Raw genomic sequence first — 20,898 nt, 5'->3', positions numbered from 1 at the left:
TGGCAAAGGCTAAAAAGTTGACAGAGTTTGAACGTGGCAGAATTGTCGAGCTGCAAAAGCAAGGTCTCTCTCAATGTGCCATCGCTGGTGAGATTGGGCGTAGTAAAACTGTTGTTGCAAATTTCTTAAAAGACCCTGAGGGATACAGAACGAGAATTTCAAGTGGTCAGCTTATCAAAATGTCACCGGCGTTGAGCAGGAGGATTCGACGGATTGTCCAGCAAGACACCAGCCGATCGTCAAACCCGATTAAGGCCCTTGTGACGCAGAATGCAGCTCAAGAACATTAAGACGGCATCTACGAGAGAAAGGCTTTAAAAACTGTAAACGTCTTCAAAGGCCACGCCTCCTTCCACACAACGAAACAGCTTGGTTAAACTTTGTTGAGAAGCACCAACCATGGGATATAGAAAAGTGGAAGAAGGTTTTGTTCTCTGATGAGAAAAAATTTAACCTGGATGGTCCAGATGGCTTCCAATGTTACTGGCTCGATAAGGATATCCCATCGGAGACATTTTCTACACGACACAGTGGAGGAAGTTCCATCATGATTTGGGGTGCTTTCTCCTTCCATGGAACAATAGAGCTTCAGGTTATACAGGGGCGTCAAACAGTGGCTGGCTACATTGGCATGTTGAAGAGAACATCCTTGTTGACTGAAGGCCCTTGCTAATGTGGAAATGACTGTATCTATCAGCAGGACAATAATGCAATCCACAATGCTCGCAGGACAAAGGGCTTTTTCGTGGCGATTAACGTGATTCTTTTGGACCATCCAGCGTGTTCGTCTGAACTGAACCCCATTGAAAATGTTTGGGGTGGATGGCAAGGGAAGTCTATAGAAATGGATGTTCATTCCAAACAGTGCATGATCTTCGTGAAGCCATCTTCACCACTTGGAATAACATTTCAGCTAGCCTTCTTCAAACGCTTTTATCGACCCTGCCAAAGTGAATGTTCGAAGTTATTTGCAATGACAGCTATGCAACTCACTACTGAGACCTTTTGTTGGGCATTTTCTACCCTGTTTAGGACTTCTTTTTGGTATGGTCTTAAACTTTTGACCAGCTAGTATTTAGGCTAATTTTATAGTGTTCACATTTTCTCTATTAAATACTAATTTGTTTTTCCCCATTTCTTATTTTCATCTTTCGAAGCTCTACTCAAATAAGTCTAGCAACACAAAATACATATTTTTTCTTATGTTCATTGGCCTTAAGATTTTGGCCAGCAATGTATCTGTGCTGTGCTAACTGCAGCTACTAGCCTTCAGATTTACCAATGAGCCACTTGGAGGCAACTGAACACCAACAGGGTCAAGGAAGTATAATACTTTATAACATGACTGCAGTGGTATTTACACTTGGTGTAGAACAGGTAATTGGCACTAGTTTATTACATATTACATACTGTTTATGCTGTCAATTAACTAAATGCAAAGCATTTTTTTTTTTAATCTACCTTAATAAAACTTATTTTCTGGTGTAAATGTGTTGGTATTCTATTGCCATTGGTATAAAATGACAGCTAGTTACTGAAAGACTTGTAGTAGATTATATAGTACTTTGGTGACAAGAAACCCACTTGAAGTAAAAATGTATCTCAGGATGGCTAGTATGGGTAGTAACACTTTTAATAATAAAGCAGAAAACAACATTTCAACCTTCTTAGGTTATCTTTAGATCAACAAAGAGTTTGCAACTGACCGTTACCAGGGCACATGTCTTTATTACTTTTGTTTTCTAGTGTATGTGTTAGATACAACTTGTATTTAAAATATTGCTGACTTTGTATTACAAATATTCTGGTATTTTCATGTACTGTTCTGATGTTTTTCTATTGTTTCATTTTTATTTTCTGTCTTCATAAACATTAGTTTATAGCTTTACTATTGGTAAATTCCAGTTACTAGTTTGACATAGTCTAAACAGTAACAAGTAGTAAATTTGTCATAAATGTCGCACGTCTTGAAACGTACACTATCAGAGCTGCTTAATAGATAAAAGATGTGTTAAAGAGACTTAGGGAGAATACAGGCATGTTTGTATTGATATTATGCTTTTCAAAGCAAATTAACTCTACAACAGTAGAACTAGCCAATAGTGTTTCTGGGTTCCCTATGTAAGATTGTTTAATATACATAGTTTTATTACTGTTTTACTTTATTTTTTATTATAGACATTGGTTTACACTGTAAGCTCTATATATATATTAAGGACTAATCTAAATCTCCTAAGCTGACCAAATCGTTTGAAGTATTATTGGGATTAAGACCTAAAATATTATTAACAGTGAGGATATACAGCTGATGAAGCAGTGCATTCTAATCTTGATATGTGGAAGCACAATAAAAGTGTCTAATTAGCTATGCTGATTACCAGGTCTTCTGATGGAATAAAAATATTATCTACAAACTTACAGCACAAAATTCCAAGGTTCAATTTACTATAATGAACAGAGTAGATAACCCAATGCGTCTTTGCTGTAAAAAGCAAACAAACTGATTATAGAGCTGATTTGTACTTTTACTTTATGTAAGTAGCTTATTCTTATCGGAAGTTAAAATGAATTAATGGCTAAGTCCACTATTCATTCAAACAAGAATTACCAGTAATACTGTCAACTGACAGTGGACTGCAACTTTTCAAATAATATGATGACAAAATAAAATGCTTTGTAGAATTATATCTATAGATGTAGGGGGTAAGTTAGCAAATCAAATAGAAGGATGGCTGGATGCAAAGAAGCAGAGTTGTCACAAATGGATTTCAGTTAAACTGGATTAATATTGCACGTGGAGTACCTCGGACTCAGTCTTAAAACCTTTGTTGTTGGTTTTTTTTATTATTATTTACATTAGTGATAGATGAAAGAATGGTCAATAAATTACCTAAATTGGCAAATATTAACCTTAAACAGCAGCCATCATCACTGATGCTGCTACTACAACATTTTTGCTGTTTAAGGATTAAGGTCTTGGGTGTTGCTAGCTGTGAAGAGGACACTGCTAATTTACAAAAGGATTTAGATCATTTAGTGGGTTGACTGAATAAATGGCAGATGGATAGGTTTTAATTATAATAAATGTAAGATAATGTATGTGGGTTATCATAATTTAAATTACAAGTATAATTTGGATGGGAATAACCTGAACAGCAGTGTGAAGGAAAGTAATTTTAGTGTAATAGTCGATTAGTCTTTGAAACTGTCCAAACAGTGTACTGTTGTTAATGGTAGCACAAACAGGATTTTAGATTCTATATACAGAAGAGTATTGAATACAAGTCTAAAGAGGTTATAATTTATTTGTACAGGTCACTGATTAGACCACATTTGGAATATTGTGATCAGTCTTTGGACTCTTTAGGAAGGACATTAAATGAAAAGGGTTCAGAGAAAGGTTACTAAAATTAGTTTGCTGATTAGGGTGTTTAAGATTGTAAAGGGGATCAACTTTTTCATATTGAACAGTGAAAATAATAATAATAGGGTACACAAGAAAATTTTGGTAGGATAGGAGTGATCCTCAGCTTAGACAGTTTCATATTTGTAACAGGGTGGTTGACCTTTGGAATGGGTTGCCTTTGAATATTGTAGAGGCAGTAAATTTAAGTGAGTTCAAGAAAAAGTTTGATAAATGCATAAATGATAAGGCCGGTTTTTTTAATTATCTTAACTTATTTTAGAGGATGGAACATCCAAGATGGACGAGTATGTCCCTTGTTGTTCTAAACGTTTGTTTTAAGCTAAAACACTAAAAGTAGATTTTATGTTAATATTCGTTAATTTTTTGTTGTTTTTGCTTGTTTGTTTTTCATTATAAAGTTGTGTGATTAATAAACAGAATGTACATGTAGGCCACATTGTTCGTTTTAAAATAAAATTAGTCATTCTGCTTTAAGATTATTTATAATAATGGGGTTTTTTCCTTTGATAACCCTAACATTAGCCCTAACTGGACAATAATAACACAGTATAGAAGCAATGTCTCACCCAAATATTTTTATATTGTCTTTTTATTTATTTTTTATTACTTTTTGAAGACATCTTGAAGGTTTGTTTGCCTCAAGTGAGAATCTAATTACGTTAGTTTGGTAATTATAGCTTGTATTTTTCAAGAAGAGAAATTATACATTGTTGAAAAACAATCAGCACTTTTTCATACAGTTGACATCTCATTATAAAGAAATGGTTCTATTCCTATAAAACAAATCTCAAGCACATTTTTTCAGATTAATACAAGAGTCTAAAATATTTCAAGAAATTAGAAAACACAAAAGACGTATTCATATTGGAAAAAAAACAATTTCGTCTGAATACAATACAAAAAATGTGATATTCAATTAATGTAGAGAAAAACTTAGAGCAATTGCCCATAATTGAAACACTGTTCAAAACACTTCTTGAATATTTATAAAAATTAGAGAAATTTTGGTGGTTGACTTCATTTGATTACAACACTCAAGTCTTGTGGTTATAGTGTTTCACAAAGTATGCCTGTTGTGCTATATCATAGTAACGCTAAATTTTTTTACAAAGTACCACATTTTGCAAAATATATAGCAGTGTACATCAAAAATTTGTTTTAAAGCCAGAGTCAGTAAAGCTAATAACATGGCTGTTTGAAAGTGACAGCGTACCGTCTTAAAATAATACTAGTTACAACAAATAAAGCAAGAATTATATTTTAAATGCTATTTTAGTTTATATGACGTGAAGGATGGTTTACAGCCGCTGTGGGAAATGTAGTGTATTCTTTTTTTTTTTTAACTTCGTCACACTGACACCAATAGTAATATGAAGAAACATTTCATCTTTGCCCATTGTAAACGTTCCTTTCAAGCAAATAGATTTAATTTTATCTTTTGTTAGAAGTTTACCGAACAGTGAAAGGAGTTCCCTGGAAGTTATAGATCCGCAGAGAATACGATTACATGTGAATTCTAAGAATGTAGTTTATTTTGCAACAGGACGGCCTCACGTGGCCAGATGGGTAAGGCATTCGACTCGTGACCTAAGGGTCGCGGGTTCGAATCCCCATCACACCAAACATGCTCGCTCTTTCAGCCGTGGGGGCGTTATAATCCCACTATTCGTTAGTAAAAGAGGAGCCCAAAAGTTGGCGGTGGTTGGTGATGACTAGCTGCCTTCCCTCTAGTCTTACACTGCTAAATTAGGGACGGCTAGCGTAAATAGACCTCCAATAGCTTTGCGCGAAATTCAAAACAAACCAGCTTATCCAACAGCCCTGAAAAGCATATGTGATGAAGAGAGACCTAAACACCTCTCCCCGTTAAATCTTATTACATCAGATTATTAAGATAAAATTATTTAAAAATAATAGCAGTAATAATTAAATAGAACTAAAATAAAACAGACCACCTACGTTCTAGATTTATTTAAAAATCATAATAAAATAAAATATATGAAAGAACAACATAAATGGACATTGTCCTGAAAAGGACCAGACTAAAGTTATGATATTACTTCAGCCATTCAGTATTTACTCGAAATGTATTAATCAGGCCACTCCAACTAAGTTATGGAAGAAGGAAGAGGTCTAGTGTACCTTACCCTCCCGGGTATTGAAAATTAACACACCCAATTATCCACAAAGAAGAACCGAAGTAAATGACTTTATTACTGTGTGACACAGTAACGTTTTTATCGTAGCTTATAGCGGCTGTTATGATTGGTCGTTAACTTCTGCTAATGTTTAATAAACAAAACACAGTCTACCGTTAATATAGAAACCTAAGTAGCATCAGCAACATAGTATTCTGGTTTTTGAATAAATTTGGTATTAACTGGAATGTCATATTTTGTTACTAGTTTTTGCCAAATGTTGGTTATTTTTCTGCTGATGTCGGGAATATATGGTATACAGCAGTATATGGTTTCGTAATTTTTTGATTCGTGAGATATATTTACTTTTGTTTGTTGATTTTGCTTTTTGTCTAGGTGTGTGCGTATAATGTTTTCTACGGTTTGTGGAGGAAACTTATTGATGTTGAAGTATTGTTTTATTTTGTCTAATTCATCGTTAGTTTTATCTGGTGAGCATAGTTTTATGGCTGTGTTTATTTGGTTTCTTAGTATATATAGTTTTTGTTTTGTTTCATGTGCTGAGTCCCAAGGAATGTATAGTCCAGTGTGGGTCATTTTTCGGTGGATTTTTGAAAACATAGTATTCTATTTCATACAGTGGTGAAATAACTCGATCAACCTCGAACGTTTCAATTAAAACTTCTCCAAGCTTTGACACTGGAAGGAAATGTTCGTGTCTGTCACCGAACGCGTAACTCATTTTTATTTTATACATAAATATATATTCCATAAATGTATACGTTACTTGAAATGTTGTTTTTAACTTACAGAAGTTACTAGACTTGTCGTACAATTGTGTTTAAACCACATTTACACTGTATGAAAGAACGGTTTTGTTGTTTTTTACGGTGAAGTGTACCCTTCTGTAATACAACAGCGCAGATTAAGTTGTTCAATCAACAACCAGACGTTTTTAAAGAGTTTGAATATTTTTAAAGATTGGCCTTCGTGTCTACAAATGTTCCGGTAGTTCTCGCAGATCAAGTTGATCATGACGTGTTCTTCTGTTGCACAAAATTGCGTCAACCCTAAATTAAAAAGTCTTTGCTTCTTGCGTTTAAATTGATATATTTTTTATGTGTAATTAACTCCAATGTAAGAACTTTTTCTTCTGTTGACTATTATTAGCAGCTGGCCAGATACGAGACTCAAGGCCCTGCATGACCAAGTGATTAAGGCACTCCACTCGTGATCTGAGGGTCGCGAGTTCGAATCCTATCAAACCAAACATGCTCACCCTTTCAGCCGTAGGGGCATTATAAGTTACGGTCAAGTCCACTATTCATTCGTAAAAAAAAAAAAAAAGTAGCCTAAGAGTTGGTTATGGACTAGGTGCCTTCTCTTCTTTCACTGCTAAATTAGGGACAGCTAGCGCAGATAACCCTCGTGTAGCTTGGAGCGAAATTAAAAAAAAAAACAAATAAAAGACTCGAACAAGTATAACTTGTAGCTTCCCTGGACCAATGCATTTTCACTCTTCGCAATCACTACGTAATGAGACGCTTGTAAATTATAGTTATTTAAGAATTCGGTTTTCCAAGTAATTAAGATATATTTTTATTTAATAATCAAATAATCCATGTTTGAGTTGAGGTAATGCTGAGTTTATTGTACTGATCATGCTACCATTTACCAAGTTTTAATGGCAATGTTGTCTTTTAAAGGAAAATATCTTAAGGACCAGCTTTCAGTAATATGTTAATTGTCTACCTCCATAACAATGACCTTTATAGACAGATAGCTTCATTGATTGCGTTTATAAGCCGCACTCTCCAATCCTGAGAACTGAGCTCACCAAAACAAAAACAACAAAAACTCTGTTCTGTGCAGTTTGGATGATGTGTTATCCATATGAAACAAAATGTATATATTCTTTTGTTTAAAGGGCCCGAAAGTTTCGGTAAATATTCGTCATTCACATCCTTATATAAAGCTATTGTATCGTTAAAATTTACGACGAAACTCGCAAAGAAAACCAAATGTTTTTGGTTTTTTTAAGTTTCTGGATTTTGTGTTTTTATCAGCAGTTCTGTTTATGAGATACTTTGTTGTGATATATGAAGAAACTTAACTTAGGTTTGCTATAGCAGAAATAAGGAAGATTGACAACTGATAGATGTTTTGTTGACGAAATATTTACGTAGTGTTTATCAATAGAAAGTTACTTGCAAGTAAATCGTAACTGGAATTAAAGGATGAATCGTAAGATTTCGTGATCCGTGATGACGAGAAAACTCACTTGTAGAGAAGTATGTGTGTGAAAACGGCTGGTATGGGTAGAGAAAACACGAGTAGAGGAGCGAACAACGTTTCGACCTTCTTCGGTCATCGTCAGGTTTACAAAGAAAAAGGGTTACTTACCGATAGCTGACCACATGTGTAATTAAATGTCAGAATGTAGAGGGCGTGCTTAGATGTTGGATTATATTTATTAATATAGGTATAAAGATGTTTCTTTGTATTGGTTTATTTTAGGCTTGAGTTGTTGTATAAGTAAGGCTTCTTTAATTTTGCGTTTATGTTTTGTTTCTTTATTTAGTATTTGGGTGTTTTTATGGTTTTGTTTGTTTGTGAATTAAGCACAAAGCTACACAGTGGGTTATCTGTGCTCTGCTCACCACGGGTATCGAAATCAGGATTTTAGCGTTGTAAGTCCGCAGGCGTACCGCTGAGCCATTGGGGGGCTTTTGGTTATGTTGTGTTTATTTGATTTGCAGTGTTCGAAAACGTGTGAAGGTGACTTTTTGTGTTCTTTGAATCTGGTTTCCATTTTTCTACTTGTTTCTCCAATATAGAAGTCGTGGCAGTTATCACATTGTATTTTATAAATAATGTTGGTGTGGTGTTTGTCTGTAGTTTTTACATAGTATAGACCTTAGTTTTATGCCTGGTTTTGAATAAATTTGGTATTAACTAGAATGTCATATTTTGTTACTAGTTTTTGCCAAATGTCTGTTATTGTTCTGCTGATATCGGGAATATATGGTGTGCAGCCGTATAATGTTTCGTGATTTTTTTTAAAATCGTTGGTTATATTTACTTTTGTCAGTTGATTTTACTTTTTGTCTAGGTGTGTGCGTATAATGTTTTCTGCGGTTTGTGGAGGAAACTTATTGATGTTGATGAAGTATTGTTTTATTTTGTCTAATTTGTCATTAATTTTATCTGGTGAACATAGTTTTATGGCTGTGTTTATTTGGTTTCTTAATATGTTGAGTTTTTGTTTTGTTTCATGTGCTGAGTCCCAAGGAATGTATAGTCCAGTATGGGTGATTTTTCGGTGAATTTCTGTTTTGAACTGTGCATCGCTTTTTGTAATTTTGAGGTTAAGAAATAATATTTGATTGCTTTTTTCCTGTTCACATGTGAAGTTAATGTTGGGATGTATAGAGTTAATGTGATTGAAAAAATTAAGTGTGTGTTCTGTAGATGTGAATCCCGCAACCGTGTCATCTACATATCTGTACCAGTATAGTGGTGGATGTAATGCTGTGTTAATTGCTTGTGTTTCAACTTGTGTCATAAAAATATTGGCGAGAACTGGTGATACTGGGTTGCCCATGCTTAGGCCATTTGTTTGTATATAGTTGTGGTTGTTGAACATGAAGTTTGTCTTCATCGTGGTGAATTCTATGAGGGTTGCTAATTAGTTGCTGGGAGTGTCTATTGATGGGTTAGGGTCTCGGATATAGAGTTCTAAGGCTATTTTGAAGGCTTCAGCGGTTGGGACTTCTGTAAAGAAGGATATAACATCGAAACTGGCCATTAAGGCTTTATGATTAAGTTGATTTAGATTAGACTTGAAATTAAAAGAGTCTTTGATGAATGAGCTGGTTAATGTTACATATTTGGAGAATGCCCATGGTATGTATTTACCAAGATTGTAATTAAACGATTCATATGTGGACATTATTGGTCGTAATGGACAATCTGGTTTATGAGGTTTGGGGATCCTGTATATTTGTGGTGTGCGTGAGTCGGTCTTACGTAGGTAGGAATAAAGTGTTTTTCAATTTTGTGGCTGCTTTTTCATAGAAAACACTCAAATACTAAATAAAGAAACAAAACATAAATGCAAAATTAAAGAAGCCTTACTTACACAACAACTTAAACCCAAAATAAACCAATACAAAGGAACACCTTTATACCTATATTAATAAATATATCCAACATCTAAGCACGCCCTCTGCATTCCTACACTCAATTACACAACCCCGTTCAAACATGTGGTCAGCTATCGGTCAATTACCGTTTTCTTTCTTTGTGAACGTGACGATGGCCGAAGGTCGAAACGTTGTTCACTCCTCTACATGGAGCTTTCTCTATCCATACCAGCTGTTTTACATATTAGGTTGAGGAATAATTCGTGAGCGTTTTTAAATAATGTCATTCCAGCATTACATACAAGACTATACAATACTTCAATGCATGAACACATTACACCCAAAACATTTATTATGATACTTTATTTCATGTAATACCTAGGTATATAGTATGCATTGTTTTAAACGAAATTGCAAGAAATTAAATGCGAAAAGCAGATGGTGTCGAAAATGCTCAATTTTGTCCACTTGATAGTCCATTTAATGAGCTGAAAATGAAAGCAAAAACTAAAGACATATGAAAATCAAACACACCATCTATTAGAGCAAAAAAATTATCTACCAAATGACATGAAATATTTTCCGAAAGCGTTTCATTTATGAATATATTTTTTTAACTTGAAAAAAACGCTCACGAATTATTCCTCAACCCAATATATGATCCTAAGATTTGTCACTGATAATTAAAAAAATTTTGATTTCTGTATCTTGGAGTTGGAGCGTAAAACAGAAACAAAGCAGTTTGTGGCATACATGAAAGAATACTAGTTGTGAACACCAATACAGCCAAACTTTCCAGTACAACTACACTGAAACCTGAAGGCGAGTTGGCCAGTGTATTTGCATATAGAATAGCACGAATAGCCGTTTTATTCTCCAGATACTTGCTGTATACGATGGCTGAATGGAAAGTAGACTGGAAGCCTTATCGTGGTGGAAACTATGACCTAAAGACGTCGTTTGTAGACAGAGATCCTTCTTTATTATGTGGTATACTGCTGCCTGGAGCACATGAATGACTTGTCGCTGACCTTTGTGTTCATGGATTCTTACCTCGCATAAGATGCTGCACTTTGCTTCTCATTGGTTGGGTACATTTTATATCAGGTCTCTGATATTTGTGTGGTTACTATTCGACATACAATTTTCCGATGGGGTAGCGGCAAGTCTTGTCGCTAAAATTCAGGGTTCGATTCTATGCAATAGACACAGGTAGCTCAATGTGGCATTGGTCTAAATCCAACACACAAAACCCTGTCAAATGTAAGAAATTTCATTATTTATATTATCAGCCTGGGTCCTTTTTTTTGGGGGGGGGTATAGATGTAGGTAGGTAAGGGTGATTTCTACATGTCAGTCTGTTGGATCAGCACTGAAATTCTGTCTTCATACACAAAACAAAGGTCATATGATGCCTTTCTGTGATCACCTGTCATTAGATGACGCCCAACGAACTGTTGCTCGTCTGCGAACCACTAGGCTAAAACAATATAATGAGATTCATCGAAAACAACATGGATATTTCAATGGAACATGTCAGTGTGAACTGTAGTGACAAAACATTTCAGTGGTCTCGGTTCGTTGGTTGTTTTGGAGTTTTATGGCGCAAAGCAACTAGGCTATCAGCGCCCAGTGAACTCGGAGACTGCAGTTGCTATGACAGATGGTGATTAAAGTATCATCTACCCATTTAACTTACGTTTTTCATTTCAACTTAGGTTGTTCAATACTAAACCAAAGAAATATGAAATTTTAGATTATGTAAAAATCTTGTCGTTTTTATGATCTAACCTTGATCATAGCGATTAGGTTAATAAGAATTACGTCATAGCCTTTGATACAGCCGCATTGGATCGTTTTCTAATGTCGCTACATTGTTGTTTTAATCCAATCACCGATGAAAGTACATCCGTTTCAACAGTGAATAAAACAAATTTTAAATGTGGGTCAGCAGTAAGCGTACAGTAAGTTCGATTCTCTGCGTTGAACACTGTAGATAAAATGTTTATACTGTTGTATGCGTTATTTTGTTCTCGGTTGGGTTAACTTGTGACGTTCGTAGACCCTTGACAAAAGCTTAAGCCTAAACGTCCGAAACAGTAAACGTTTACTGTACTGGTTGTCGTATTCACGTGATAGCCCGTTATGTAGCTTTATGGATGGAATTTTCCACAATTTTAAGCACGCTCCTTACATTTGAAGGCTTTAAGTATGTTTTAATTAGTATAAATTAGTATAATTTCTTCTTTTAAAATCTTTTACACTAATTAGTTAAAAAGATGAGCGCGGCGTGGCCAGGTGGTTAAGGCACTCGACTCGTAATCCAAGGGTCGCAGGTTCGAATCCCCGTCACACCAAACATGCTCGCTCTTTCAGCCGTGGGGGCGTTATTATGTGACGGTCAATCCCCCTATTAGTTGGTAAAAGAGGTAGCCCAAGAGATGGCGGTGGGTGATGATGACTAGTTATCTTCCCTCTAGTCTCACACTACTAAATTAGGGACGGTTAGCGCGGACAGCCCTCGTGTAGCTTTAAAAAAAAAAAAAGAAGTAAGTTCTAGTAACCCTTTTTTGACTGATCGAGATATTTGTAACAAATGATCATGTGTGTATAGTTTTATTGTAACAAATGATCATGTGTGTATAGTTTTTTTTTCCAAATTGGTTAACATGAAAGTAAGGTATAAGTTGTAATACAGATAATAGTGTATTAGAAGTGGTGTAGGAAGTAAAGAAGATGAACCCCCTCACACCTCAATCTGTCCCAGTAAAAATTCATCAAAATTGGGAAAGTTACTCAGAAAAAGTTGGAGAATGCGTAAAATTTAATCCGGAACGGAAGAGCTTGGAGTGCTAATCTCGGGGCCCTGGATATAATGGGGCACATTCCCTCGCTTTGCTACATCAAATAAACCTCACCCCACCTTCAATATATCCTTTACACCTTTAATTAGTTTATCATCAATACTTCCATTGCAGAAACCTCGGTTATTGCGATTTAAACGGCGTGTTTAACTCAACTGTATTAAAAGTTGAACAAGAACATTAAATGCATGTTCCACGCGACAGTTTCGCTACCGATCGTCGATGTGATGTCGTTTTTTTCGACCATTCATCAGGTTGTATTATGCGTTAATCAATCAACCTTTGTGAGTTTCCTCTTATGCACTGTCTCAATTATTTGACACCCGTTTATCAGAGAGAATACGAGGAAATAATCGTGAATGGTGAACTCAAGGTGACGTAATTTCAAAGGCTTTTGATTGGTTAACATGTAAGCCAGTGGAAGACGACGCTTAGCGGTGTTTGTTTGTTTTTTTCTCTCGCTCATACCCTTTGGCAAAGTCGTGTCGTTTATTCAACGAAGTTATTTCAGCGCGACAGGGTGGTATTGGTGTTCCTTTCCCAATAAATTACAACGGGTACATGAAACTTATCCTCGGCCCATGTAACAATGAGCGACGAAAACACACGTAGAAAAACAAATTTGTGGTAAGTGCATTATAACCACACAACTTCAGTTTTTCTTACCGACTGTAGCAGGCGTGAGCTTAACTGTATTAAGACCAACCAGTTTTAGTTTTGCATGTTACTAGATGTTGTTGGTACCTACAACAAGACAACGCGACTGCTTGATTTTAACTGTGAGAAAACAAATCTTACGTTTAATCTTCTAAGAACTTGTAACTTTTTTTTAAGATTTTGGTTTGTATTTAAAATTGTGGGAGTGTTGGCATGGTTTAGTTCTTATCGAACGTATTTGAAATAAATACGAGTTCGACTTAGTCGTTTAATACTTTACTATATAGAGTAAGGTGTTTGCACTGTATAGTATATGTGTTTATCTCGTGTTTTACCCACAGTTTTCTAAAACAATAGTCATTGTAAAAATGTTTTATATTCTATGTCATAATATATGTGATGTTTAATTTATTGTCAAAACATTCTTGACGACCATATATTATTCTCTCTCCCAGACCCCCATAGTGCTAAAATCTGGGGATTTCATTGCCAGCGATTGACATAACGTAGATAGCTCATTGTGTGGTTTAGCTCTAATACTAACTATACAAGTTAACAATCTGCGTTCCCCAAAAGGTCAGCTGCAAGTTCCAGATTTTTATTACTTGGGTCATTGGCTCTATTCCCGTGGTTGACACAGTGCACATAACCTATTATGTAGCTTTGCACTAAACCACCAGACAAAATCCTCAGTAACCGCGGCAGGTGAAAATCTTTTAGGCAGAATCAGAGTGAATTAACTAAGATTTTTTGTTTAGTAGCTATATTTTTGTGCGTCAGAACAAGTGTGGGTCACTATTCGATTTTATTACTCAAGATCTCCACTAACCTTCACTGAAATGGAAATTTTTTTTATACAGGATTAGAAATAAAGTAACCTATGAAACCTTGGGCGTGGTCAAATAATTGAAATGGTTTGTTCTTTCTGAGTCCAAAATTAATTTGATCTCAAAGCGGTTAAGAGTTGGCCGAATTACGAGTCAATAGTTTGTACTTGGAAAAACTGAAACTTAGAATCGTTCTGTGAGCCGAGTTGCCGCAGCTAAAATCTACAGCTGGCTCTAACGTGCTTTTATTTGTTTCTGTAAACGTGTTGTTCCTGCTCTTCGTTCTATTTTCAGAAGAATATCATTTGTGAAGTTGAATATTTTGCATGTGTGTATATATATGCATACATTTATACTAGCAAAACTGTTTGAAACAAGTATCTAGTCTTTCTGTGATTAATATACGGGATTTACCGTTAACGTTTCACGTGTTTGAGATGCAATATTGATTCCACTTCGCATTTTAAATATAGGAACGTGTTATCTCTTATTTCCGCGTTATTTTGTTAATTTGGGTAAATCTGCTTTGCACTTTTCCAGTTACTTAGGTGTTTGCTTTTCGGGTCCTTGCTTCTCACTTCTTCCTGCTCGAACTGTATTCACAAAGTATGTTAGATTGAATTTATGTAAATAATTATAGTTATATAAATACGTAGCTTGAATGATGAAACGTGGTAAGTTGTTTGTGAAGTAAAATAGCACTGGGCCTAGTTTTCACACGCTACTGTGATCATTAAGCCTAACACGATACGTTTATTCCCCCTCCAAAAACAAACTTATTTTTAAAATAATTATAAATGATATTCCAGTTTTTGTTCATCTCAGAGATATTACTGATAAATTACCACAAAGCATTATCTATATAATTAGGATAGTAAACTGTGCGCGTGTTTGGGAAACTTCTGAAACTTAAACTATATGAAAATTAAATTAGGGGTAAGAAAGTGTGGATAACTGCATCATATGGATAACAAATGAGTGGACATAAATTATTAAGCGTTCCAAAGGGAAAGGTGTTTGGGAAATGGATCCGTCATCCTTCGGAGCCCCATCTGAGACATCGGTGTTTATATGTTAAAAGTTGTCCTCGGGATTTACAACGCTAAAATCAGTAGTTCGATTCCCCTCAGTGGACTCGACAGATAGCCCGATGCGGCTTTGCAGTCAGAAAACAAACAATGTTAAAAGTTTGTGTGTGAATTTGTTGATACACTTAGTGTCTGTACAGTCACCATGTTCAACTTTAATATTCACCCGCAATACCTACCCGGGTTTTGAAAGCACCTCCAGATCTGGTGTCTCTTATTAAATAAATGGATAGGCTTGTCACATGCTGAGGAAAATATTTTAATCTCGCAGTCATTGAGGTGCCCTGCATGGCTATCAGTTTCGTTCAGAACTTATAGGAATGTAATCTAACACCTAAGTACTCTCGGCATGTCATGTAATTGTTTTAATTACTTTAAATACACGTCACTGCCCTTACATTTTATAAACATTGCACATTCAAATATCAAAACCAATAAAGATTTCTACAAGGATCACCATATTTTCCCCTGGTGCTAATTGTTGTTGGGTTTGTTTGTTTTTATTACCGTCTGTTGAAGAGTAGTATCAAAATGTATGAAGACAATGAACTAACAGAGTAAAGCATTATCCGTGGTGCGCAGAGACTGGTGCGCAGCTATGTGTTGTACTGTTAAATATATATATATGACATATGTAAATTAATATTAAATAATGTGTGGTGCAGAACGAACCGTTTCCACCACCCTGGTGGTTAGGACACTGGATCCGGAATTTGCGGATCGTATGTTCGAATCCCGTAACCGAACGTGCTCGCTCTTTCAGCCATGATGCATTATAAGATCGTCATCTTACTAACCAGTCTCACTATTGGTTAGTAAAGGGTACCTCAAGAGTTGGCGATGGGTAATGTTGACTTGTCTACTTTTCCTTCTAGTCTGTTATTTCAAAATTAGTGGAAATAGCCATCCGAATGTTGCTGGAGTTCTCAAGAAACGGTTGCCACACAACGATACAATTTATTTAAACAAACACACAATTGTGAATTAAGAATCACGCGTCATTTGTGTTTTTGGAAAACAAAAAATACTTGGGTGTTTGTATCGCTACAACAATCACTCGTTTTATAGTTAACGAAAGTTTTGCGGGAGTGCAATTTGTGAAGTAAAATATTTGTGATAATTTGCGCCACCCTTTTAATAGTACGTACTACGATGTCCACAGGACGGTTTAATAAAAATCGTATCCTCCACGTTAAGACTACTGACCTTAAAGCGTTGTTAAGCATAAGAATTATCACTGCCCTTCAATTTGACCTTGAAAGGTTTTTGGAACAAACGCGTTCAAACTTTTTTTATTTTAACCCTGAAGCTAATGTCCTCCGGAATCGGGAAGTGTTACACATTACGTGATATTATCATTGTAAAACGGAAATACGATTTTTTGGATATTTTTAAACCGTATTCTTATATGTGCTAGTTAATATGTAGGTTTACACCATGAAAACTACGGGTATAAAATATTTTAGTTACGCTGTGCGACAATGCGAACTTTACTTAGAAACCGTGCATTTCATGGTCAAATATGTAATGCTCCTAGAAAGCACGGGCATCACACGAATTATCTCATGTTGTGGATGAAATAATTTATTAACAACGCAATATTAAGAGTGGGCAATGAACAATTTCTGTTGTTATTGTTCGTATTTGTACGTTGTTTATTCGATATTGTCTGGAACTATCACGAGGCCTTATTAGCAAACGAAGTAACTAATTTTAAGCCACTTGACGGAATGCATGTCTTTTTGGTTCCACGTATTACGTGTTACTTCAGTTCGTTGGCATCGTTCGTTCACCTCGACCTGTATTTACCCGAGGTAGGCCAGGTTTAGTACACCTGCTTTAAGCTGGGTTTTACATACTTCCGGTCTCGAAGCGGATCTTTTTTTTTATTATTATTAGGGTTAACCAATCTAAATCAACACAGTTCACACACCAACGTTTAGAAAATAGAGCAAATAGTTTAAGAAATATAATACACAAGTTATAATAACAGTTTGTATCTCTTTATTCCACACGGTATAAGTTTTTACCGAATTAGGGCTACATGGTTTAAAAGGCAGGTACATAAAACTTTGTTCTTACAGTTCCGAGATTTGTAATTACATGCAAGTAAAAATAAGAAATTGCTTTACTGATATATTTCAACATCAGTGAAAAGAAAGTGTGTAATAATCAAAAGTACTGTAATTTTTAACCTTCAGGGAACATAAACATTGAAAGTTCTCTTGAATGCAAGTTACGTTCACTGTCCATTCAGAAACATAGAAAATCTGCTGACGAATTCATACTTTAAATAAATATAAAGATAGAGGGAGAGTTTGATTAGTTCACCCAAGACATGGGTGTTTTTTGTAGGTGATTTAAGGTACTGACACCAACGTTTTTCCAGTCAACTTATTGGTTTTACACGACACTCTGAAGACCCATAAGTCATCCCTATAATGAATCAGGCTTGTTTCTATAGTCAACAAAAACTGTTAGAACATTCAGTACACAAGTTTGTGTTTGAAGTGTAAGATCTTGGAAATTCTCATATCAGATCATAATGGATCCTTTCATATAAACTGTGGTAGTAAGTGACCTTTAGTTTCTTCTTGGTAAATACTTTAGTAGTAAGGATTAAATGTCTAACAGGTTCTCTGTTATGCCATTCTGAAAAGGTTTCATAAAATTTTATATCCAGTGGCTTTTCTAAAATATTTCACATTTCAAGGTTTATTTAAACAGATATTACATGAGGAATGATCAACAGATCTAGTGTAAGGTTCTTGGAATGAGATAGAATATTGCATGGTTTAAAATTCACGATATTAGCCCCACTTAGAGGTTTCATCTTGAGACTCAAGTGTAAAATTATTCTACATTTATATGGTGAGTTTAAGGGTTGTTTTGTTTTTATCACGTGCTTCAAGAATAATTTCAACTTCTATGTTTGGTTTGTGAACAAATTGATTATTGGTTTAGTCCTTGACCAAAAATGTACTGATCCTGTTCACCATCTTCCATGACATTTTATTTAATAGTATCAAATAATGTAAACATTCTTCAAAATATTTGCTTGCAATGTTAGGCTTTACAATAGATTCTTCTGTGTTTTTTTCAGTTCTCAGCCTCAACCCCCGACTATGCTATCACAGGCTTTCTATAACCATGGACACTTCTGTGCCTCCCATCCGTGGGAGGTGATAGTCACCTTTCTCACCCTTACAGCATGTATGCTTTCTATGGGTCCTAAACTTGTTGACCCCAGCAGTACTTGTGGTTGGAACTACCAGTGTCACCACAATGAGGTAAGGAATGAATTTATAATACCAGTTGTTTATGCAACCTTACAGTTTCTTTTGAACAGATAAAAGGCACCATCTGTATGTTATTTATCTATGTTTTTAGATACAGTTTGTATTGTCTGACACGTTATGTACTTAAAAGTGTAGGATTTTTATGAGACTGCTCACTAAGTTACAGTGACTGAGCTAAAGCCATTTTTATACTTATCTCTGAGTTAATATGAAGAGTAATGCTGTAAGATTCATGGTTTCAAGGTCTGTTAGGTTGTAATTAACATGTGGAAATATTACATATGGATGATGAAATGGAATTGCTTCTAATGTCTGTAACACAAGATTAGTTGTGATCTAAATCTTATCCACAGGATTAATTTGGTCAAACTAGTAATATACAACTTATCCAATTATATTTTTATTACTGTATGAGAATGACTGTAATATTTTTGTTTTAATAAAGATATATTTATAGACACATTTAAATATAACCAATAATTAGTTTTTACATTTATAGACACGTTTAAATATAACCAATAATTAGTTTTTACATTTATAGACACGTTTAAATATAACCAATAATTAGTTTTACATTTATAGACACGTTTAAATATAACCAATAATTAGTTTTTACATTTATAGACACGTTTAAATATAACCAATAATTAGTTTTTACATTTATAGACACGTTTAAATATAACCAATAATTAGTTTTTACATTTATAGACACGTTTAAATATAACCAATAATTAGTTTTTCAGTTCTATGTTGTTTTTCATGTAAACAGAATGTAATAATATCAGAAGCATACATCAAAAATAGACCAGAGGTAATTATTGTCGGTAATAACAGGAGAATAAAAGATTAGTTTAATATTAAGATTATTGTTTATTTAACTTTTTTATTGGTTGTTTCACATTTTTCTACACTTAACTTTATGTACACAAGTGGTGGTTGAAATGTACACATGATGAAGTCTTACCGAATGCCATCCAACGTGGTATTATGTATCAGATTGGTGATAGCATTGTCTCTGTAGTGATGACTCGGATTGTTCATTGAAATGGTATTTTAAATTTCTCCTCAATAGGCTATCAGAATTATCCAAAAGTAAATAATTATGTAATGACTAAGTCACAAGTTCTGGGAATGTTTGTAAATATCAAAGAAATTTGAATTTCTTGTTCTGTTTCATTAAATAACTAAAATAATAGTGTCATCTAGTTTAACTGAGGTAACATAGTTTCAAATGGAATAACCATTTTTATAAGTATAAATAATAACTAGAAGTAATTTTAAAAAAAATTATGTAGTGTGAAGGGTGTTATCATAGCCCCTTGAAGTTAAGCTTTCCTACAGAATTTAAAAAACTTATGTATGGGGGTAAAACAAGAATTATTAGCTACTAATAAACAACTCGAACATTATTGTTAGAACTTGTTATAAATACAACTTTCCTGTGTCTATTGAAACACTGCATTAAAAACAATTATAAAGAGAAACAAGGTAAAATAGCTTAATACAGACAAGTGGTAAAATAGCTTAATACAGACAAGTGGTTTTTAAAACAAGAAGTAAATGTAGGTATGGGAAAGATCAGTCCTTCAAAAACAATACAGACAAGGTGGTAAAATAGCTTAATACAGACAAGGTGGTAAAATAGCTTAATACAGACAAGTGGTAAAATAGCTTAATACAGACAAGGTGGTAAAATAGCTTAATACAGACAAGGTGGTAAAATAGCTTAATACAGACAAGGTGGTAAAATAGCTTAATACAGACAAGGTGGTAAAATAAAAGATAGCTTAATACAGAAATAATTTAAGTTTAAAATAAAATTAGATTTAATTTTAATGATAAATTTTGCGTGCTTGGTTCTAGACTAAGTGATCCATCTTTGCATCATCACTTCAGGTTTGTGTGAACATTTGCTACACTTGAGGTTTGAGAGCCACCTTGTATCCCATCATTAAAATTGTTTTTGACAGACAGTAACTATTCTACCAGGATAAACATATTTTGGTTTGTATTACCCCTTCTCTTTTGAAATAACAAAATGAATTGAGTTTGATTGACACCCACACTAATTTTCACGTAGGTTAGACTCGCAGTAAATTTATCCTGTTAATATGCTACTAGTTAGACTCAATCACAGTTGATTTATCCTGTTAATATCCTACTACTTGTGCTTATGCTGTTATGTATGGATGATGCAAATTCCATTTGTTATTTTTTGAATTAATATTAGGCATCCGTACGTTTACATCCTTTTAAAAAAGTTTATTTGATCTTAGTTATCAACTGTTCATTTTATCCTACGTACATTCCTGATTGTGGCAATAGCTTGTGTTAAAGGGTAGTAAATACTGAATACACTATACAAGGATATTGATAAAATTGTAGACATACATTCTTAAGGATCTTCAGGTTCAGTTTGTAAATGGTATGATGGAAAAGTGTTTTTATCACTT

At 34.6% G+C, this 20,898-nt stretch overlaps 1 protein-coding gene across 5 annotated transcripts in view; it reads left to right on the top strand.

Annotated features, from left to right (window-relative positions):
- Nucleotides 1–20,898, top strand: part of LOC143231761 (3-hydroxy-3-methylglutaryl-coenzyme A reductase-like) — a 70,270-nt gene that overhangs the window by 15,295 nt on the left and 34,077 nt on the right. For 3 of the 5 annotated variants that reach the window (XR_013017165.1, XR_013017164.1, XM_076466400.1), the window contains exons 1-2: nt 13,043–13,201; nt 18,250–18,436. Coding sequence is in view for 2 of the 5 variants with exons in the window: in XM_076466400.1 (XP_076322515.1) it covers nt 13,164–13,201; nt 18,250–18,436 (225 nt within the window). In the remaining 3 variants the exon portion in view is untranslated. Of the gene's footprint in view, nt 1–13,042; nt 13,202–18,249; nt 18,437–20,898 lie in introns of those variants that run through there. The other 2 variants (XR_013017166.1, XM_076466401.1) reach the window with 1 other exon arrangement.

This window comes from Tachypleus tridentatus, chromosome 11 (assembly GCF_004210375.1).
Source record: "Tachypleus tridentatus isolate NWPU-2018 chromosome 11, ASM421037v1, whole genome shotgun sequence".
In the NCBI taxonomy this organism is placed as follows: Eukaryota; Metazoa; Arthropoda; class Merostomata; order Xiphosura; family Limulidae; genus Tachypleus; species Tachypleus tridentatus.
Note: the sequence above shows the minus strand (reverse complement) of the source record. Positions and strands in the feature narration are given on the sequence as shown.